Source organism: Trichomycterus rosablanca, chromosome 4 (genome assembly GCF_030014385.1).
Source record: "Trichomycterus rosablanca isolate fTriRos1 chromosome 4, fTriRos1.hap1, whole genome shotgun sequence".
Taxonomy (NCBI): domain Eukaryota; kingdom Metazoa; phylum Chordata; class Actinopteri; order Siluriformes; family Trichomycteridae; genus Trichomycterus; species Trichomycterus rosablanca.
Window position 1 is genome coordinate 28,050,785 of NC_085991.1, and position 23,625 is coordinate 28,074,409.

At 38.9% G+C, this 23,625-nt stretch overlaps 2 protein-coding genes across 2 annotated transcripts in view; both read left to right on the forward strand.

The window, feature by feature from the left end:
* The first annotated feature begins 1,408 nt into the window (after window positions 1-1,408).
* On the forward strand, window positions 1,409-22,748 carry LOC134312284 (cellular tumor antigen p53-like). The gene is made up of 11 exons (XM_062994115.1): window positions 1,409-1,569; window positions 3,263-3,396; window positions 4,938-4,992; window positions 11,233-11,433; window positions 14,313-14,499; window positions 15,941-16,053; window positions 18,520-18,629; window positions 19,499-19,617; window positions 20,070-20,167; window positions 20,760-20,863; window positions 22,231-22,748. Exons 2-11 carry the CDS (start codon window positions 3,323-3,325, stop codon window positions 22,325-22,327), a joined length of 1,158 nt encoding a protein of 385 aa, XP_062850185.1. The 5' UTR covers window positions 1,409-1,569; window positions 3,263-3,322; the 3' UTR covers window positions 22,328-22,748.
* The window catches only part of rpl34 (ribosomal protein L34), a 116,816-nt gene continuing 111,227 nt past the window's right edge, over window positions 18,037-23,625 (forward strand). Inside the window, exon 1 of the mRNA XM_062994117.1 lies at window positions 18,037-18,041. The gene's annotated coding sequence lies outside the window, so the exon portion shown is untranslated. The remainder of the gene's footprint in view (window positions 18,042-23,625) is intronic.

The following is a 23,625-nucleotide window of genomic DNA, read 5'->3' on the forward strand; positions in this document are numbered from 1 at the left end:
ACTTAAACTTAAAACCCAATGATTAAAAAATACATGTTGATTATGTAAATGGAGAAAAAAGATTATCTAATTGTATTTCATTTTAATACGCCCCCTTAATTAAATTGCCATTAGTTCATTAGCCTAACCGCTAACGGCTAATAAAATAATTTAAGCAACACCTATGTAAGAGGTAAGTAACATTAAAGCAACGAAAAACCACAGTTAAGCAAATATTACCATGTGGAAGTCAGTTTAAACTCAGAAGAGTGTTTACCAGTATACCTGCCTCTCGCTCACACTAACAGAACATATACTGCCGAACTGAACTGTTTGGGGCAGTCTGCCCATTTTTATATGACTCAAAGAGCCAATCAGGAATAAGCAAGGAAATATCTTCACACTGTAAAACAAAATGCATTTTTGTGATTGGTTCAGAGATAATTTTAAAAATAGCCGTTGCTTGCATTGTGCTTGGGGGGGCAAAGACACAATTTGGGGGGGCAATGCCCCCCTCAGCCCCCCCCCTAGCGCCGGCCCTCTGACAGATCCGAAAGTCATGTAGTGTGAACTTGGCCAAAGCTTTCATCATGCCCTTGAAGTTTTCATAGGCCAGCCACTTTTGGGAAGATTTACTACTTTCCCCTGTTTTCTCCTTTTCAAGATAAGTAATATTTTAAGATAAGAACTCAAAGCCTTAGAAACAGCTTTGTAACCCTTGTATTTAAGACTTTCTTTCTCTCTGGAAAACATCACACATATTGTAGATGTTGTATAATAAACAAAAAAGAGAAATACAAAATTACATTCTTTTTAACAGCATTTCAGCAAATATTAAGAACATTAATAGTACTGAAAATAGAACATTTGTCTTGACTGCACTAATATTAACAAAACAAATGTTCAGCTAAAGTTCTGCGCATGCGGGTAGATCTAATTAGATATAAACAGCCTACAAAAGTCGTTTTTGAGCAGAAAATCTGAATTCATCACTTCATCCCAATTGTTTGTGGCAAGCACAGAAATTAGGCTGCGCTCCCGTCCAGAACCAAACGTCTCTCAGTCTAAACTCCTCTGATTCATTCCGAGAGCTTCTTCTCTATTTCAAAAACAGCGTCAGTCTCAATCCACACTGTTCACTATATAGTGCACTAGCTATACATGTTTTTAATTGTATGTCTAACGTGAAAGTTTAATATGGATTAAATCTAAAACATCTAAAACAAAGCTTTCCAGTAAATGAGTGTGGCAGTGGTATATGTTATGGCAATAGTGAACGTCCATAATACACATAATAGTCTCTAGGGAATAGGAAATGAAGAGTGATTTCAGACACATCCACAGTTTTATCAGCCACGGACCACTGATAGGCTGCATTGTAGGCAGCATAAGTCCCGCCTTTAAGCCCCACCCACTTGTTTGAAAGTGAGCACGCTTGTAACTGACCGTGCTGATGTTGTTATTGTTTAGTGCTGAAGAGTGCTGCAAGGCCTCTCGCTAACTGTGTTTTATATTCTCAACTTTTCTGATCGAAACGTAGGACGTCAAAAGCATCTAAATCACTGGACATTCACTTATTTGGGACGCGAGGTAATGTTTTCTTACTGTCTAGGAAAGCGCCCAAAGACCGCATGTAGTTTGCAAACTAGGAAGTGAATCTGGTCAGCATGATATATGGCGTGTCTGTTGTTTAAATTATTTTCGTTATGCAAATAGCCAGATAAGATAAACAAACGAACCCAACCTGTCTTAATGGGTTTTTCCTTCATCAAATCTTTTACTTCTTGTATTTTATTTGAGATATTGTGGTTAGTGTGAGTTACTAGGCTCTTTGTTATTGTAGGCCCTGGTTGTGGTGTCATTAAAGGCCTGATTATCACATTGTGGCAATGGGTGTTAATACCATTGTTAAATCAATTCTTCTTGCTTTTATTGAAGAATATTTACTTTTAATGCTGTGGCACCAGCACTGATTTGCAAAAAGTATGTGTGGAATAAGGAAAATAGCATTAGTCAAAGATAACCTTTTATTGAATCAATTTGTTACATAATGTTGTATTTTTTTTTACACTGCCTCCATCTGCATAGAAACTGGCCCTGAAACATCAAGCTGGACAGAGATCCAAAATGAACATCAAGTGCACAAAAATAGATTCATCAGCACTGAATTTAGATTTTGCAGAAAGTCTGGACATATTAACAATATTAACATTGAATTCTTCTGAATACTACTTCTAATGACGTGAAAGAATATTTACTTTTAATGTTGTGGCACCAGCACTGATTTGCAAAAAGTATGTGTGGAATAAGGAAAATAGCATTAGTCAAAGCTAACCTCTTATTGAAATCAATTTGTTACATAAAATTTGTAAAAAAAAAATTTACACTGCCTCCATCGGCAGAAACTGGCATTAAAACATCAAGCTGTACAGAGATCCAAAATAAACATCAAGTGCACATAAAAATAGATTGATCAGCACTGAATCTAGATTTTGTAGAAAGTCTGGAAATATTAACAATATTAACATTAAATTCTTCTGAATACTGGCACCAGCACTGACTTGCAAAAAGTAACTTTTACCACTTAACTGTAAAAAAGTGACACTCAGTTGTGGTGGTTCTGGCAGCACCTGAAAACCCTGGGTGTAAGTTAGGAAAAGCCCTGGACAGGACATTATCCCATTACAAGGCAAGATACAGTTGTATACCTAGGGGGCAATTTAGATAAGCCCATCTACCTTTACTGTGTATTTGGGGAGATGGGTGTGAAAGGTACACTATTTTAAAATATTCCACAATAAGCAGGGGAGTTGATCATGATTGGGTTTGAAGGGAGAATACCTCAAAGGCTTACATAAAAACAATCCATTATTATTTTGATGTAACTATGTATATTTCTAATGGCTATGTTTTTAAATGATTAGTTTCAAATCCTTTTTTTGTCACAAGGGATGTAATTCAATGTGTAGTCTTACATTTAACATTCAGAAGTTAAGTCTTTGTTTAAAAGCCTTAGTTTTTTTTTTTTTTTCACTTCTTTCATTTTACTTGTTTGTCTAAATAATTTTAAGTTCCTGGAACATTTAAATGGACTTGTATTTGTCTTGTGTCTAGAATTGAATGCATGAATACAAACTGCAAATTGGGTAACATTGAACAGACAAAATGAAATATTACACACAATTATAGATTATGTAAATGTGTGTTGTAATGTTTCAATTTATTAAAATTTTGCCCACATGGTCTTCTAACTACCAATTTGCATGACTGTCTTCTTTCCCAGGTATCGCCTCCCAGCACAGTTTTCTTTCTAAACTTAGATCTGCCGTGACAGAAATCAACAATGAGTGAACATGAGATGATGGCACTGCCCATGAGTCAGGACACTTTTGAGCAGCTCTGGGATGACATGGATTTGTGAGTTACATACAGCATTTATCCAGCTTCACAACCCCTGATCTAAACAAGTAGATTTAGATCACCACACGCCGCCTCTGACGTGTCCTATCTGTGGCCGCTTCTTATAACCTGCCAGTGTTTGGTTCTCGTGCAGAGTCGTATCTCATACGCAGAGCCATGCTTAGCTGAATCACAAAAATAAAACTAGAAAATTAAGTGATTGTAATATAATGTATTGTAAAAGAGCCTAGTTATGGGTTTAATGTATTGTACTGAATGTAAATTGTTCCTTAGAAACTGATGGTAACAAGACCAGGCAGAAGTTAATTATCTTTATTTTAGTCAAAGCTAGAAACTGGCCTTGAAACATCAGGCTGGACAGAGATCTAAAATAAACATCAATTGCATGTAGAAATAGATTGACTGAATTTAGATTTAGCAGAAAGTCTGGAAAGATCAACATTGAAGGGAGCTCGTAGATTCCATGCTTTGTACTTTTCAATCTCGTTATAGAACATAAGAAAACTAGTTATACACCGATACACCGATCAAACATAACATTAAACCTCCCCCTTTTTCTACACTCACTGTCTATTTTATCAGCTTCACTTACCATATAGAAGCACTTTGTAGTCCTACAATTACTGACTGTAGTCCATCTGTTTCTCTACATACTTTTTTAGCCTGCTTTCACCCTGTTCTGTAAAGGTCAGGACCACCACAGAGCAGATATTATTTGGGTGGTGGATCATTCTCAGCACTGCAGTGACACTGACATGGTGGTGATGTGTTAGTGTGTGTTGTGATGGTATGAGTGGATAAGACACAGCAGTGCTGCTGGAGTTTTTAAATACCGTGTCCACTCGCTGTCCACTCTATTAGACACTCCTACCTAGTTGGTCCACCATGCAGATGTAAAGTCAGAGATGATTGCTCGTCTATTGCTGCTGTTTGAGTTGGTCATCTTCTAGACCTTCATCAGTGGTCACAGGATGCTGCCCACAGGACGCTGTTGGCTGGATGTTTTAGGTTGGTGGACTATTCTCAGTCCAGCAGTGACCGTGAGGTGTTTAAAAACATCAGCATTGCTGTGTCTTATCCACTCATACCAGCATAACACACACTAACACACCACCACCATGTCAGTGTCACTGCAGTGCTGAGAATGATCCACCACCGGAATAATATCTACTCTGTAGTGGTAATGTGGGGGTCCTGACCATTGTAGAACAGGGTGAAAGCAGGCTAAAAAGTATGTAGAGAAACAGATGGACTACAGTTAGTAATTGTAGAACTACAAAGTGCTTCTATATGGTAAGTGGAGCTGATAAAATGGATAGTAAGTGTAGAAACAAGGAGGTGGTCATAATGTTATGCCTGATCGGTATAGTGTGTAAAGTATTAAATGCTGGCATGTCAATAATTGTGATGTGGTTTTGTTAACTTTTTATTTGTAAAGATTTTTACTAAATTCATTTGCAATCTTTGTTTAAGATTTGTTTAAGATTGAGCTAATTAAAAAATAATTTCTTGCTCTTTTTTCGTGTGTTTTTATACAGAAAACAACTCTTTGAAAACTTGCCGAGATCTAACAGTGATGCCTGGCTCAATAATGTATGTTTTACTCATCTTAAATAGTAGTGCTATATTATTATTTTCATAATGAATTATTATTATTTTTGGGGGGTTTACTAGCATCCACAGTTGACATGTTACAAAAGTAATCACTCCCTAGCAGAGTCGCACACGCAGCGACTTCAGACTTGACTCAGACTCGTTTCAAATGACTCTGATTCGACTCATGACTCGCAAAAAATGACTAGTAGACAATAAAACACAGCATGTGTTAACATTAGTTATGTATGACAATTTATATATATATATATATATATATATACAGTGTATCACAAAAGTGAGTACACCCCTCACATTTCTGCAGATATTTAAGTATATCTTTTCATGGGACAACACTGACAAAATGACACTTTGACACAATGAAAAGTAGTCTGTGTGCAGCTTATATAACAGTGTAAATTTATTCTTCCCTCAAAATAACTCAATATACAGCCATTAATGTCTAAACCACCGGCAACAAAAGTGAGTACACCCCTTAGTGAAAGTTCCTGAAGTGTCAATATTTTGTGTGGCCGCCATTATTTCCCAGAACTGCCTTAACTCTCCTGGGCATGAAGTTTACCAGAGCTTCACAGGTTGCCACTGGAATGCTTTTCCACTCCTCCATGACGACATCACGGAGCTGGCGGATATTCGAGACTTTGCGCTCCTCCACCTTCCGCTTGAGGATGCCCCAAAGATGTTCTATTGGGTTTAGGTCTGGAGACATGCTTGGCCGGTCCATCACCTTTACCCTCAACCTCTTCAATAAAGCAGTGGTCGTCTTAGAGGTGTGTTTGGGGTCATTATCATGCTGGAACACTGCCCTGCGACCCAGTTTCCGGAGGGAGGGGATCATGCTCTGCTTCAGTATTTCACAGTACATATTGGAGTTCATGTGTCCCTTAATGAAATGTAACTCCCCAACACCTGCTGCACTCATGCAGCCCCAGACCATGGCATTCCCACCACCATGCTTGACTGTAGGCATGACACACTTATCTTTGTACTCCTCACCTGATTGCCGCCACACATGCTTGAGACCATCTGAACCAAACAAATTAATCTTGGTCTCATCAGACCATAGGACATGGTTCCAGTAATCCATGTCCTTTGTTGACATGTCTTCAGCAAACTGTTTGCGGGCTTTCTTGTGTAGAGACTTCAGAAGAGGCTTCCTTCTGGGGTGACAGCCATGCAGACCAATTTGATGTAGTGTGCGGCATATGGTCTGAGTACTGACAGGCTGACCCCCCTTTTTCAATCTCTGCAGCAATGCTGACAGCACTCCTGCACCTATCTTTCAAAGACAGCAGTTGGATGTGACGCTGAGCACGTGCACTCAGCTTCTTTGGACGACCAACGCGAGGTCTGTTCTGAGTGGACCCTGCTCTTTTAAAACGCTGGATGATCTTGGCCACTGTGCTGCAGCTCAGTTTCAGGGTGTTGGCAATCTTCTTGTAGCCTTGGCCATCTTCATGTAGCGCAACAATTCGTCTTTTAAGATCCTCAGAGAGTTCTTTGCCATGAGGTGCCATGTTGGAACTTTCAGTGACCAGTATGAGAGAGTGTGAGAGCTGTACTACTAAATTGAACACACCTGCTCCCTATGCACACCTGAGACCTAGTAACACTAACGAGTCACATGACATTTTGGAGGGAAAATGACAAGCAGTGCTCAATTTGGACATTTAGGGGTGTAGTCTCTTAGGGGTGTACTCACTTTTGTTGCCGGTGGTTTAGACATTAATGGCTGTATATTGAGTTATTTTGAGGGAAGAATAAATTGACACTGTTATATAAGCTGCACACAGACTACTTTTCATTGTGTCAAAGTGTCATTTTGTCAGTGTTGTCCCATGAAAAGATATACTGAAATGTATGCAGAAATGTGAGGGGTGTACTCACTTTTGTGATACAGTGTATATATAATATATAATATATATGATTCGACATCATTCTGATCGTCTCATTTCTGCTCTCTAATAATGCTCCGGCTGTCTTAACGGCTGTCTTAACCCGCAATGCACACAGTGGGTAAATGTTTCAGCCAGCTTCCGGCATAGTGATGAAGCGTCGCTCCCTACTCCCTCTTTTGAATTTGAATCTCACTTAAAATGGTGGAATACCTTACGTAGTGCACTTCAGAGGAACAGCTGGTGTGAATGGAATGCTCCTACAGAATTGGCACTATTGGTTGAAAGACCGCTTTCTGAACCAATCAGACCTTCTGATTGTAATCTTTTAGTAAGAAATTCTGTTATTTGTATTTATTTGGTTTGCAGCTTCACACAGATGATGTGTTGATGAAATGCTTGATTGGCATTCTAACGGGTTTGTGTTTTTCTTCACAACTGGGAAAAGTTTGGAGGTTTTTAAATTTAAGCACACATTTACAAAATAACAGATTATTTTCCTGGGACAACACACGGTTATAAATATAATAGCATCTGGAAGTACAGAAGTTAAGGTAAGCAGTGGTTATGGACTTTTGTGCTGGGTTTGGCCGCTGTGCCGTAATTTATCAGTTTAAGCTTCTAACTGGTACCTAGGAAAGTAAAGGCACTAAGTAAAACGGCAAACTACAGCTGCTAATCTGTTGTTGTATTTAATCTGAACTTACATATTATTTGTTTATTGCTATGCTACATTTCCAATATATGTTTTGTGTATATTATATTGACTCGTGACTTGACTCGGACTCTAGTCTAAAGACTGGTGATGCGACTCGGACTCGTATTTTGTGACTTGTGAAAATCTCTGCTCACTAGACATTCTCCTCTGTTATTTCATCACACTTAATTAAGTCACCAAACAAAACACTTGAACCACATGTTTTGTAAAGCAAGACTTCATTTATTTAATGAACACATATCAATTCTCATCACACTTGTAAATGAGTTAGAAAAGGTTTTGTTCTGGAAAAGGTTACCCAGCCATTTCTGAGGCTCCAGGACCTAGGAGTAGCTGACTTGCTAAGACTTAGCTAGACACTGCAGATATTTTAAGATTCTATTTTTTGTTTCAGAGATAGGTTTAGTGTTAATGATTCCATAACAACTTTCTAAAAATGTAATTGATATGGTAAAGAACGAAGCCGCTGCAAACGAGGAGAAGCATTAACAAAACAGACTATGGATTATTCCCAACCTCTTTGGGTGTATATCTTTGTGCAGACTTTAACATGTTTAAACATGGATTTCTTTATTCTTGGTAAAAATCAAATACAGCATTTAATAGTAGAAACATTATACCAACTTTCAAGTATGGTAATGTTATTGGAATGGTGTGGGTTCACCATTTTTCTTGTCAGAATAATCTGTCCAGTAGCTAAAGCAAAATTGACATATGCAGCATAACTACCATCCAAGGTGCAAAAGGAAGTCCATATCTGATTGGATACAATTGAACAGAATTAATATTTGTATGGCCTAGTCAACCAAGCAATTCATGCCTAAAAATGTAGCAGTGTGTCTGTACAGCTAAGTGAAAGACTTGTATTCAGTTGTATAATTAGGGCCCTACTAAATTTATGGGAAAATGTGCTTAATTTCATGGACATTGTTTTTCAAAAACTCACAGTTTTGACAGATTTGTACAGAAAAAATAACACTCATAAATTGAATGATGGAATAAATGGAAGCTACAATACGCAACACAGCTTAATAGCTGAATGTAAAGTAGAACATCCAGTGATGGTCTCAAATCTGAAAATACTCATCTGTGTTTTGACACCAGTTGTGTTTTTTTTCGAAACTCAGTTCCACAAGTAGTTTTTTAAGCTGCTTTAGACTTCGACATCTTGGACATTTTGACCAACGCATCGCTAACTGACTTGCCGTAGAATTGCTAGTGTAACAGACTTTTCTGTGGTGTAGTGTGCTGACAATGTTTGATGTATGTGTTTACGTATTGAGTGCATTTTGTCCCTTTGTCCCTGGGATTCCATAGTCAGTGGAAATGTGTGCTTCTCTACACACGTGATCATCTCTCTATAGTCAAGAACATGCCAGTAACTGATTATGCTTCCGATAGTTTGTCTATATACAGCTTATTTCTTACTTTATAAACTCAGCAAGCTAAAGATGCTCTGTTAAAATAGGACTGCCTAATAATGCAAATTAACCAGTAACCGCTACCCGAATGAAAAACGTTAAATTACTAAACTCAAACCTTAAAATTTGAATTGCAGAGAAAATTGCATATTAAATGGGAAAAGTCTCATTTCACTGTCCTTGATGCAGTTTTCACAGCCGTGAATTAAGTAGGGCCTTATATACAGTGTATCACAAAAGTGAGTACACCCCTCACATTTCTGCAGATATTTAAGTATATCTTTTCATGGGACAACACTGACAAAATGACACTTTGACACAATGAAAAGTAGTCTGTGTGCAGCTTATATAACAGTGTAAATTTATTCTTCCCTCAAAATAACTCAATATACAGCCATTAATGTCTAAACCACCGGCAACAAAAGTGAGTACACCCCTAAGAGACTACACCCCTAAATGTCCAAATTGAGCACTGCTTGTCATTTTCCCTCCAAAATGTCATGTGACTCGTTAGTGTTACTAGGTCTCAGGTGTGCATAGGGAGCAGGTGTGTTCAATTTAGTAGTACAGCTCTCACACTCTCATACTGGTCACTGAAAGTTCCAACATGGCACCTCATGGCAAAGAACTCTCTGAGGATCTTAAAAGACGAATTGTTGCACTACATGAAGATGGCCAAGGCTACAAGAAGAAACTGAGCTGCAGCACAGTGGCCAAGATCATCCAGCGTTTTAAAAGAGCAGGGTCCACTCAGAACAGACCTCGCGTTGATCGTCCAAAGAAGCTGAGTGCACGTGCTCAGCGTCACATCCAACTGCTGTTTTTGAAAGATAGGCGCAGGAGTGCTGTCAGCATTGCTGCAGAGATTGAAAAGGTGGGGGGTCAGCCTGTCAGTGCTCAGACCATACGCCGCACACTACATCAAATTGGTCTGCATGGCTGTCACCCCAGAAAGAAGCCTCTTCTGAAGTCTCTACACAAGAAAGCCCGCAAACAGTTTGCTGAAGACATGTCAACAAAGGACATGGATTACTGGAACCATGTCCTATGGTCTGATGAGACCAAGATTAATTTGTTTGGTTCAGATGGTCTTAAGCATGTGTGGCAGCAATCAGGTGAGGAGTACAAAGATAAGTGTGTCATGCCTACAGTCAAGCATGGTGGTGGGAATGCCATGGTCTGGGGCTGCATGAGTGCAGCAGGTGTTGGGGAGTTACATTTCATTGAGGGACACATGAACTCCAATATGTACTGTGAAATACTGAAGCAGAGCATGATCCCCTCCCTCTGGAAACTGGGTCGCAGGGCAGTGTTCCAGCATGATAATGACCCCAAACACACCTCTAAGATGACCACTGCTTTATTGAAGAGGCTGAGGGTAAAGGTGATGGACCGGCCAAGCATGTCTCCAGACCTAAACCCAATAGAACATCTTTGGGGCATCCTCAAGCGGAAGGTGGAGGAGCGCAAAGTCTCGAATATCCGCCAGCTCCGTGATGTCGTCATGGAGGAGTGGAAAAGCATTCCAGTGGCAACCTGTGAAGCTCTGGTAAACTCCATGCCCAGGAGAGTTAAGGCAGTTCTGGGAAATAATGGTGGCCACACAAAATATTGACACTTCAGGAACTTTCACTAAGGGGTGTACTCACTTTTGTTGCCGGTGGTTTAGACATTAATGGCTGTATATTGAGTTATTTTGAGGGAAGAATAAATTTACACTGTTATATAAGCTGCACACAGACTACTTTTCATTGTGTCAAAGTGTCATTTTGTCAGTGTTGTCCCATGAAAAGATATACTTAAATATCTGCAGAAATGTGAGGGGTGTACTCACTTTTGTGATTCACTGTATATAACATTGTTGGATTTATTGCTGTTAATGGTGTTGCACCTGATTAAAAAGCCTAATACTTTTTACATGGATATAATGATGGTGGTTGCTTTACTGTCTCTAGTTTTACAAAAGGTGTTTTACCCAAGTTGTTGTGTTGGAATATTATGTGGCAAAAACATAAATCTGAGCTGTATCTCTGTACAACTGACAATGTTTGCCATTTTAAAAGCTTAATTAGCTTAAAGTAGTACTTTACTAAATAAAACTCACCCTCATACTTTCATTTTACTTTTTCGACTATTTTGTCTTGGGTTTTATCAACAAATCTAACATTGATCCCGAATTTGTTAGGCTTTGCCCAATGGCACCATTGATGAAGTGGAGCTCCCCGAGGCCACTGAGGATCCTGGTTTAGCTGCTCAGATGTCTCCATCCATGGACCGTCTGCCCCCTCCAGCTGCAGGAGTACCATCTACCAATGACTACCCTGGAGAATACGGCTTCCAGCTTCGCTTTAACCAGTCCAGCACCACCAAGTCTGTCATCTCTACGGTCAGTTCAGATTCTTACCCAAAGTCTTTTTTAATGATTATTAATAATGAAATTACTGTTAACAAAGCAGTTTCGGTAACCATATGTCTGGAGTTTTTATACCTATTTCAGCCTATTTTGCTATTCATAGCATCCAGCATTTCCTGGAAGGTTTATCTAAACTACTAACTTGATTCCATACCAAGACATTTTTTTCTTTTTAAATGTACTGGGGCATTTAAAGTTGAATTGGTACCACAGTCCTGTCTGTCTGACAGCAAATAAAGCATAAAACCTTAGTTTCTTAATGAAGGACACTGGTGCTTGCAATGGAATTGCTGGCTTTGCCAATAATATTTTGCTTAGTAGTTTTTAACCTTCAGTATTTGGAAAGCAACTTTTGATGACAACAAAATTCAGATAAATGTAGACAGTAATTACAAGCCATGAAATGGTTTGCAATATGTATGTTTACTAAAAAGTGCACTCGTTGACCTTCATCAACAATTGAATATATCTAAAGAACACAATGAAATCAGTGTGATTATTGACAGTGGGATTATTAAAAACAAAACAAAGCTGTGCTAGCTCATAAATGAAAACATGGCAGACTTCTGTGCTAAAAACTAGCATCTTTGTGTAATTACAAAGGAAAACCACAATCTGCTACTGTAGATTACCTTGAAACCATTGAAGCCCAAATTCTAGAGATCTGTAGCTTAACTGCCATTTCGGGCTACACCGTGGCTTGGTGGGTAGCACTGTCATCTCACAGCAAGAAGGTCCTGGGTTCGATTCCCAGGTGAAGCGGTCTGTATCCGTTCTGTGTGAAGTTTGCATGTTCTCCCTGTGTCTCCCATGTTCTCCAGGAGCTCCGGTTTCCTCCTACAGTCCAAAGACATGCAAGTGAGGTGAATTGCAGATACAAAATTGTCTGTGACTGTGTTTGAAATTAAAAACTTGAACTAATGAGTCTTGTGTAACCAGTAAACTACCTGTCCTGTCATGAATGTAACCAAAGTGTGTAAAACATGACACAAAATCCTAATAAAAGGAATAAATAAAATACTACCTTTTCAGAACACACATTTAAAATGAATTTAAATAAAAATTTTAACCAACAGCATTAATCAATGACTTGATACAGTGGGGCCAAAAAGTATTTAGTCAGCCACTGATGCAACTGTGCAAGTTCTCCTACTTAGAAAGATGAGAGAGGTCTGTAATTTTCATCATAGGTACACTTCAACTATGAGAGACAAAATGAGAAAAAAAAATCCAGGAAATCACATTGTAGGATTTGTAAAGAATTTATTTGTAAATTATGGTGGAAAATAAGTATTTGGTCAATAACAAAAGTTCAGCTCAATACTTTGTAACATAACCTTTGTTGGCAATGACAGAGGTCAAACGTTTCCTGTAAGTCTTCACCAGGTTTGCACATACTGTAGCTGGTATTTTGGCCCATTCCTCCATGCAGATCTCCTCTAGAGCAGTGATGTTTTGGGGCTGTCGCTGGGCAACACGGACTTTCAACTCCCTCCACAAATTTTCTATGGGGTTGAGGTCTGGAGACTGGCTAGGCCACTCCATGACCTTGAAATGCTTTTTACGGAGCCACTCCTTCGTTGCCCGAGCGGTGTGTTTGGGATCATTTTCATGCTGGAAGACCCAGCCACGTTCCATCTTCAATGCTCTCACTGATGGAAGGAGGTTTTGGCTTAAAATCTCACGATACATGGCCCCGTTCATTCTTCCCTTAACACGGATCAGTCGTCCTGTCCCCTTTGTAGAAAAACAGCCCCAAAGCATGATGTTTCCACCCCCATGCTTCACAGTAGGTATGGTGTTCTTGGGCTGCAACTCAGCATTCTTCTTCCTCCAAACACGACAAGTTGAGTTTTTACCAAAAAGTTCAGTTTTGGTTTCATCTGACCACATGATATTCATCTGACCAATCCTCTTCTGGATCATCCATATGCTCTCTGGCAAACTTCAGACGGGCCTGGACATGTACTGGCTTAAGCAGGGGGACACGCCTGGCACTGCAGGATTTGAGTCCCTCTCGGCGTAGTGTGTTACTGATGGTAGCCTTTGTTACTTTGGTCCCAGCTCTCTGCAGGTCATTCATCAGGTCCCTCCGTGTAGTTCTGGGATTTTTGCTCACCGTTCTCATGATCATTTTGACCCCACGGGATGAGATCTTGCGTGGGGCCCCAGATCGAGGGAGATTATCAATGGTCTTGTATGTCTTCCATTTTCTTACAATTGCTCCCACAGTTGATTTATTCACACCAACCTGCTTGCGTATTGTAGATTCACTCTTCCCAGCCTGGTGCAGGTCTACAATTTTCTTCCTGGTGTCATTCGACAGCTCTTGGGTCTTGGCCATGGTTGAGTTTGGAGTCTGACTGTTTGAGGCTGTGGACAGGTGTCTTTTATACAGATAACGAGGTCAAACAGGTGCCATTAATACAGGTTACGTGTGGAGGACAGAAGAGCTTCTTAAAGAAAAAGTTACAGGTCTGTGAGAGCCAGAAATCTTACTTGTTTGTGGGTGACCAAATACTTATTTTCCACCATAATTTACAAATAAATTCTTTACAAATCCTACAATGTGATTTCCTGGAATTATTATTTTTTTTTCTCATTTTGTCTCTCATAGTTGAAGTGTACCTATGATGAAAATTACAGACCTCTCTCATCTTTCTAAGTAGGAGAACTTGCACAATCAGTGGCTGACTAAATACTTTTTGGCCCCACTGTTAGTGTTCATGACTAACCAATAACTAAATTCAATTTTCTGAACTACATATTTAATATGTAAAATTAATTGAAATTGAAGTCAAGTTTATGGGACACAACTACACACTTACACTCATTCCCTCTATTCCTTGCAGTATTCTACAACCTTGAACAAACTGTATTGCCAGCTGGCAAAGACATGCCCGGTTAATGTGTTGGTGGAGAAGGAACCACCTCATGGAGCAATCCTTCGGGCCACTGCCATCTATAAGAAACCTGAGCATGTCTCGGTGGTGGTGATGCGCTGCCCTCATCACCAAAACATTGCTGAGAGCAATGAAGGTATTTATTGCATGTTTTACACTCCAATCTTTCTTTTAACTCAACCATATACATGCATTTGATGGCTAACTTGTTATACAGAAGGGCACTTCAGTCTATATCTGTATCTGTGTGTTGCTTAGCTCGCTGTACTAGGGATGAGTTTCATGTTGCATTGACCTGATGGGTCTCATGACTACTGATCAGACTGCTTTTCTTTTGTTTTCCTTTTTTTGGCTCCAATTTGAATATACAGTGGTACCTTGAAACTTGACGTCAGTTGGTTCTGGGAGTGGCGTTGAGTTTAAAAAAACGTTGCGTTTAAGGGTATTTTTTCCCATAAGGATGTATGGAAAACCTTAATGCGTTCTATGGTCCTGTGGAACTGCATATATTTTAGGCTAATGTAAAATAATGGAGTTGTTTTTGACACTTATGGTATAAAGTATAATATAAAAAAAACACTAAAATACAACCGAAAAACAGTTCAAAATCAATATAAAAATTCAATAAAAACTGCACTTCTTTATTGTTTTCTTACACTTCCTAATTGTGGATGCTTGATCTTTGTATTTCGTTCAGTAAAGATGCATTTACATGAAAAGTGAAGTTAAAAATCAGAATAAACAAACAAACAATAATACATTATTCCACATTAAGCTTTATTTATTTTTTTACAATAAGCATTTTAGACCTTGAAAAGCTGATTCTCACAATTTCTTAGAAGCCCCCACTGTAACACAAGTTTATAAGTGATACAGTGAGGAAAGTACTGTACAGCTAAACACCGAGTGGATTTGATTGTTATTCATTTTTTATTCACACTTTGACGACGTTTCACTATACCGCTAAAGTCGAGCGCTGAACAAAACAAACCGGCTGTTTATTGTTAATTTGAATTAAATAAATATATATTTTAATTCTGAACACATCGAATTTAAGGGAATGTCGAGTTTAAGGGTGCAAATTTCTTCTCGAAGGGTGTCGACTTTCAAATATTTCGAGTTTAGGGGACGTCTAGTTAGAAGGTACTGCTGTATATCCAATTGCCTGATGTACTTAGCCGCTGTAATGAGAATGAGAGTCCTTCATCAGGTGTAAAGTCACAGACAGCTGCTTTTAACCGACCAGCCAAGGATTCTTGAAAAGAGCTTTTAACACATACAAATGAGCATGTTATGCTATTTGTATTCCTCTGCCACCTGTACCCATGCCTTCAGCAGTAGGAGTTGGTTTTGCATTCGGCTTTTCCTCCCTCAGACTCAGCCAGTTGTGTCTGTAAAGAGTCTGACCAGGCTGTTCTGGTTTTTGAAAGTTGGGCTACTGTATTAGATCGTCTTGTTCCTTCATTGTATGAGTTTTGTGTGATCCTAAAAAAAGCCTTAAATCAACTGTATACCAGCATGGACAATATGTATGATTACTTTTTTTTTTTTTTTTTTTTTTCCCTCTTTCTACACAGACGTCGCCCATCGTAGTCATCTAATCCGTGTGGAGTGCAATCAGAGGGCTCAGTATCTGGTGGACCCCAGCACTAAGAGGCAGAGTGTTACGGTTCCCTATGAGGCCCCTCAGGTGGTTTATTAATAATTACAATTAATTTAAAAAATAGAAACAGTTGCGTAATTGATAATGGTGGTGGTTGGCTTTATATTCAACTGTGTCTATCAGGTCTGTTTTGATTGGCATGATGGTATTAATCTTTGTCCGTTTACTTATTTACAAAACATTTCTGTGCTAAATGCAGCTTCTGAATGTGTGACCACAGGTATAATTCAAGAAACTCAAATTACTGTAAAAAAATTTGATGAACTCAAGGACTGTGTGCTAAAATAAGGAATAAGGACAATATAACACACAAATATTTATTTCATTGTACTTAACTGATTTATCCTGGTCAGAGTTGCTTTGGGACTGGTTCTACTGGAAAACACTGGGCGCAGGCAGGAAAACCCTAAACAGCGGGCCAAATTATGGCAGGGCTTTGGTCCTCCCCTCTGGCCTTCCCAGACATAGCCAATCATGTAGGCCTGACTGCCTTCACGATAGCACTATTCGATCGCCTAACAATATAAATTGCTTTAAAACGAACACAAAATAAAGTCAAGCTAGTGTAATGTTTAATAAACTGCCTCATATTTTATCACTAACAACACAAACCTGTTTGTCCTGTTCCATTATCATCACAGATCACTCAGTATCTTCATGCATATCTCACTGTATATCACACACACACACACACACACACATTTCTCTGACCTACCTCCAAAGCTGAATCTTAAACTGCCTTAGACGTGCCTTTCCTTAGTTGTGTTTCAAAGAATGTGATGACTAGCTTTGTGTTATTAAAATATACAGACTGAGAAAACACTCAGTGGCCCCTTTATTAAGTTTATTTTTACGTGCAAGTATTGATTATTTTATGAACTATACCTACCATCGAGTTCCGCTTGTACACATAGAGTTACAAATCTGTAGGCGATCTGATGTTCCATACACTTGTTGTTACCACCCCTTTTCCCCTCACAGTACCCAAACTAACCAAAATGTTTTGGACCATTCTTAGCAGTGCAATAACACTAACATGGTGGGTACTTGGTGGTGAGTGTTGTACTGTATGAGTGTGTCATATGCACTAGCATGTTTCGGGACTGTAAATACTGTATAAACATACTGGGCTGTTTATTAGGAATACATACCTCATTAGCACTTGTTATAGGTGTACAGTTAGACTATACCTGTTTTCTTGTTCCATGCACAATGCATGGTTAGTCTTTTATCAGTGGACACTTACTCTTCTTCCAGCATTTACACTGATCAGCCATAACATTAAAACCACCTCCTTGTTTCTACTCTCACTGTCCATTTTATCAGCTCCACTTACCATATAGAAGCACTTTGTAGTTCTACAATTACTGACTGTAGTCCATCTGTTTCTCTGCATGCTTTGTTAGCCCCCTTTCATGCTGTTCTTCAATGGTCAGGACTGTTCCAGGACCACTACAGAGTAAGTATTATTTAGGTGGTGGATCATTCTGCAGAATTGCAGTGCAACTGCAAGAACTGCAGTGACACTGACATGGTGGTGTTGTGTTTGTGTTGGGCTGGCATGAGTGGATAAAAACAGCAGCACTGATGGAGTTTTTAAAACACCTCACTGTCACTTCTGGACTGAGAATAGTCCACCAACCAAAAATATCCAGCCAACAGCGGCCTGTGGGCAGTGTCCTGTGACCACTGATGAAGGTCTAGAAGATGACCAACTTAAACAGCAGCAATAGATGAGCGATCATCTCTGACTTTACATCTACAAGGTGGACCATCTAGGTAGGAGTGTCTAATAAAGTGGACAGTGAGTGGACATGGTATTTAAAAACTCCAGCAGCACTGCTGTGTCTGGTCCACTCATACCAGCACAACACACACTAACACACCACCACCATGTCAGTTTCACTGCAGTGCTGAGAATGATCCACTACCTAAATAATACCTGCTCTGTGGTGGTCCTGTGGGGTGGGGGTGGGGGGGGGGGTCCTGACCATTGAAGAACAGAGTGAAATCAGGCTAAAAAAGTATGCAGAGAAATAGATGGACTACAGTCAGTAATTGTAGAACTACAAAGTGTTCCTATATGGTAAGTGGAGCTGATAAAATGGACAGTGAGTGTAGAAACAATGAGGTGGTTTTACTGTTATGGTTGATCAGTGTACATTGATCTGCATTGTACACTACTGCACCTGATACTCCTACCAGAACACACACTCTAACTACCATGTCATTACCACTATGTCAGAGGTTTGTGGTACTCCCCTTTCATAGGGGGTTAATAAAAAAACACAGTGCATCAGATTGGCTACAAAGTTGAAATACGTTATGTGTACGATTCAAAAGGGTCAGTATATTGGAATTATATTAACAAAATATTCATTACCTGGTTCTCTTTACTGTAGAGTTTTTTTCTCTTTTTACTCAAATCATGTTGGATTTGCATAGAATATAAAGAAATAAATAAATTACTTGCATTTCTTCATGTGCCTGCAGCTTGGTTCTGAGGGCACAACTGTACTGCTGAACTACATGTGCAACAGCAGCTGTATGGGAGGTATGAACCGTCGACCCATTCTCACCATTGTGACATTGGAGACGCATGAGTAAGTCCTGCTTTACTCCTTACTGATCTTCAATGCAATAAAAACTGAAATCTGTAATTTCTTAATTCACTCAAAAGTGTGACAGACAAAAGGACAAATAATATTATAGTTTCTTAATGACTTAATGCAACTTATTTTTTTTTGTTAAATATAAACAAATTTAGAATGGTCCGTACAGTCTTACATATGTGCAGATTACCAATGCGGATGGCACAGATGCTGGTTTTTGCACTTTCTTTTATTGGTAACTATCTGGGTGGTCTTAGATTCGCTGAAACATGGACCTTTTGGCCCATAGATAACTTTTAACTCAGAGAACTCGCCAGCATTTCTGTGCAAAATTTATATATTGAGTCCTCTTTGCATAGCACAGTTTCAGGTTGCATTTCTTGATGCAGTGGTGGACTGTGTTATTTGACGATGTTTTTCCAGCTCATTTAGCAGCGGTTTTCACCTATGGCCTTTATGCATCACGATTTTCCCCCTGACTCCCTGTACCTTTTCATAATATTATGAACTGTAGGTGGTTAAATACTTGAATTCTTTGCAAGCTTGCGCTAGGAAACGTCTTTAAACTGAAGTTTGGCACAAAATGGTAAATCATGGCCCATCTTTGCTTACAAACACTAAACCTTTGGTGGATGTTCCTTTTACACACAGTCTTAATGATCTCATGTTCCCTCATATATACGTGTCCCAATTTTTTTGAATGTGTTGCAGTCGTCACATGTTTCTTTTACTTTTTTCGCTTAAATAAAGGTTCAAGCGATTTAACAAACTTCAGTTCTTAGTTTTTATTGTATCTTGCAAAATGTCCCAATTTTACTGAAAATAGGGCTGGTATATTGATCTGTTAAATGCTTTTTCAGTGGGCACGTTTTAGGCAGGTGTTGTTTTGAGGTGCGTGTGTGTGCCTGCCCTGGCCGTGACCGAGTAACTGAAGAGAAGAACCTGATCAAGAAGACGTTGAAAATGGGAACTAAGCGAAGTAAGAGCTTATAAAATAAGGGAAATAAATGGGACTGTTAATTGAATATAAAAAGGGGGGTTGGTATGGATATTTTTAGGTTAACCTATTGCTGTTTATTTTCATAGTGAAGTGTGTCCTACAGGTTACATATTTTACATATGTGTGGGTTTGAGATTATGTGGGGGCTTTTCTCATACTAGAACATTGAGTATGTGTGTTTTTTTTTTTTTGTTTTTTTTCCCTTGCCATCAGACACACTTTCCTGGTTAGTGTCATGTTGGGTTCAGGTCCACTGGGCAAAAATACCCTAGATAGGACTCCCCCATCAAACATAGCCAGTTGTGCCTTGTTGGTGCCTGGTTGGCCCCAGATCTCAGTGGTAATGGCTAGCCTAATAGACCACTGTGCCAAACGACCATATCAAATTAATAAATTGTATTTATCAAGTTTTCCTTCCCTTTTCACTGCAGAGTCTACTGCCTTGGATTCACAGCCCCCTGCTTCTGCTGAATCTAATAAAAAGATTAAGTTTGATTCCAGTTCTGAGGAGGAGGTCTTTGTTCTGCATGTAAGTTATAAATCTTAATCAGCCTTTCTCAAACTCGAGTGTCTGCCTTTATAGTTTAAAACCTCGTGATTATGGGCGCCCAGGTTAGCTAGCACACCAGCACTGAGTTTCTGAACTCCTCCTTTCGAAACTAGGTGTTGCCACCGGTCGGCTGGGTGCCATCTGGTGGGCATAATTGTCAGTGCCTGCAGCAGATACTAATTGGCCACCGTATCTGCAGGGTGGGAGCCGGATATGTGTGGGTGGGTCTTCATACGCTGTATAAGGACCCTGATTGGCCGAAGAGACGCCTGTGCATAATACAGGGGCGAGAAGAGGAGGGCTGTACACGTGTCGGAAGAGGCGTGTACAGTGACGTGCTCTTCTTGGATGCAATCTGGTATCTCTCAGCAACGAAAGACAAAAATTGAGTGCGCTGAATTGGGAGGAAAAAGGGTAGAAAGTGTATAAAAAAAAACTCGTGATTATTTAGTGGAGACTTATTTATTAAAACAAACTTCTTATTGAAGGAGCTAATCCATTCAAATGTTTTTTTTGTTTTTTTTGTTTTTTGTTTTTTTAAAATTCTTATTTTCCTGTTTGTTCCCCTCAGGTTCGTGGGAAAGAGAGATTCAATATGTTAAAAACAATAAATGACAGTTTGGAGCTGATGGACATAATGCCTGCAGCGGACAAGGACAAATACAGGCAGAAAGGGTGCATATTCCTTTTTTTGGAGGCATTTTATGATGTGAAAAAATCACTGCCAGCACTGTTTGTCTTTTTTTTACCAATGTATACTATAGCATTGTTTTACTATTATTCATAGTATTTACTATCCTTTACCTAGTATTTACATAGTATTTACCTTACCTTACTGTAACGTTTTAATGCCTGTAGTTTTCTACTTCCCTATCCACCTCTTTTAATGACATGCAACATTTGAATAGATATGCCAAACAGAAAACAAATTTGGTATTCAAGTGAAATTAGATTTAGATTACCACTGCATCAAAAGAAAAAAATTTAGCAATCATGCACAATTTTTTGAATTTATAATTTACATTCAATTAAACTATAGTAACGTGTAAATATATTCAAACACAGCCCCCCCTCCAATATACTGATGTAAAAATGTCAATAATTTACAGCATATTTCACTTAATAGCTTTGTGTAATGTTAGGATCAGTCAGTGTTCACATCATATGTTGATGTGCCACAAGATGGCTTTATCCAAAGCAACTTACATTACTATGACAGTACTCTGTCTAAGCAATTAAGAATTAAGGGCCTTGCTTAAGGGCCCAACAGTGGCAACCTGGCAGTGGTGGGGCTTAAACTGATGATCATTCAAGTTCCTTGACCACTAGGCTACAACTGCCAAGTGCAGTTTTGCACTTTACCACCAGTACTTCACTTTAGCTAAGTCTTTATAACCTGAAATATATAACATATATAATATTATATAATATATAACAATATACAGTATAATATAATATATAACATGCATGAAAGGGTAAAGTTAATGTCTTTATGCCATTTTGCAAAAATAAATAACATTTTGCTAGTGTTAGTTAATGAGCCTCACAGCAAGAAGGTCCTGGGTTCAATCCCCAGGCGGGGCGATCCGGGTCTTTTCTGTACTCAGTTTCCAGTCCAAAAACATGCAGTCAGGTTAATTGGAGACACTGAATTGCCCTATAGGTGAATGGGTGTGTGTATAAGTGTCTGCCCTGCGATGGACTGGCGCCCCGTCCAGGGTGCTACGGTGTGCCTTGCGTCCATTGAAAAGCTGAGATAGGTTCCAGCTACCCCCGCGACCCTAATTGGATAAGCGTTTAAGTGAGTGAATGAGTGAGTGTTAGTAATTGAATACAATGAAAACAAACCTTTTGGAGAAAATGGGTGAATGCAAATCGGACCTTAACCCCATGTTTAATTAATGGCTAGTTTCAGGCTACCTGCTCACCTGTGTTTGTGCCTCATGGACTTTGTGTCACAGACTTAGCAATCCAAGCATAATCCTACTTTTAGAAAAGAGAACTTGGTAATTTTTGAATAACGGCTGTCTTCTTCTCTTTAGTGCATCCAAGAACTTCAAAAATTGTGGCATGGACCTCGGACAGCCGAGCACTGGGAAAAAGCTGGTCCGCAAGGAAGAGAAGAGTGACACTGACTGAAAACGAGCCAGTTTTGTTAGTGTTCTATGTTTTCAGGGACATTCTGTACTGCATCTTCACTTCCCTACTGAATCATAGTACTATGTAAAAGTGTTTCACAATGTTTGTCCCTGATTCTTATATAAAACCTGTAAAGTTTTTTTTTTTCTGTGCTAAAAAAAGAAAATGGATTATATTTGCTACAATGGTGAGGTGGTTATCACTGTACTGTGCTAACACCTCAATCCCAGGTCAGTTGTTGGGGATTTGTTTAGTTAACACAACAGTAAAGAGTATTTTTTCATGTTTTTATATTTTGTTTGTTATTGGAGCATTCCAGATGCCATTTTTATGGCAAAAACCTTTGATACTTGTCCGAGTTTTTTATGATCTGAACAAAAACACGAATAAAGGTTCCTTTTAAAAAAGAGGTTGGTCACAACTTGTTTAGTTATTTTATGACTCTGAATGCTGAACACTTTCTCCACATTTTAAAAATAGGTTGCTTGTTCTACCAGCGGTGTATATTGGACCTTTTGTTGAGCTTAATGCAAATTTATTGAAGACTATTTCCCTGTACATTTTATCACCCTCAGTACTGGGGCTTGAACTCGGCAGCATCGCACAAACAGCATGTTCTACTGGGTGAGGTCGCTTTATCTTTAAACCTATTAATATTGAGTGTTTAGCTGATTTATTTTATGAAGAATTTAACTTAACCTATTGCTTCTTTAACCAGCTAGATGCAGGTTATGATATCTTGTGACTGTTATTTTAAACAATCTCAGATGCGTTGTAAGATGCTGCTGCTGCCTTTTATGCTCCTAACTGGTAAGTTTGAACTTTTTTGTAGAATTAGCTTTTCAAATAGTTAATAATAATAGTTAATTATAATTAATCGCTGTTAATCATTTTGTCAAAATATGACAAACAAAGCTGAGGCTCGACACTTTTAATATTAACTTATACTAAGACATTATTTTACTATTATTAATAGTATTTACTATAAATTACTTTAGTTATTATTCACCTTATTCAACTGTAACTTTTTAATGCCTGTAAAGTTTTCTACTTCTTTACCCACCTGTTTTAATCGCATGCAACATCTGAATAGACATCCCAAACTAAACAATTTTGTTTGTTTGTCAAGTGAATCTTTTAATCAACATACTGCATCAAAAGGGAAAAAAAAAAACAATTAAAGCCAACATTCACAATTTTTTGAATTTATAATCTACATTGGTGGCACTGTCGCCTCACAGCAAGAAGGTCCTGGGTTCGATCTTCAGGTGGGGCGGTCTGGGTCCTTTCTGTGTGGA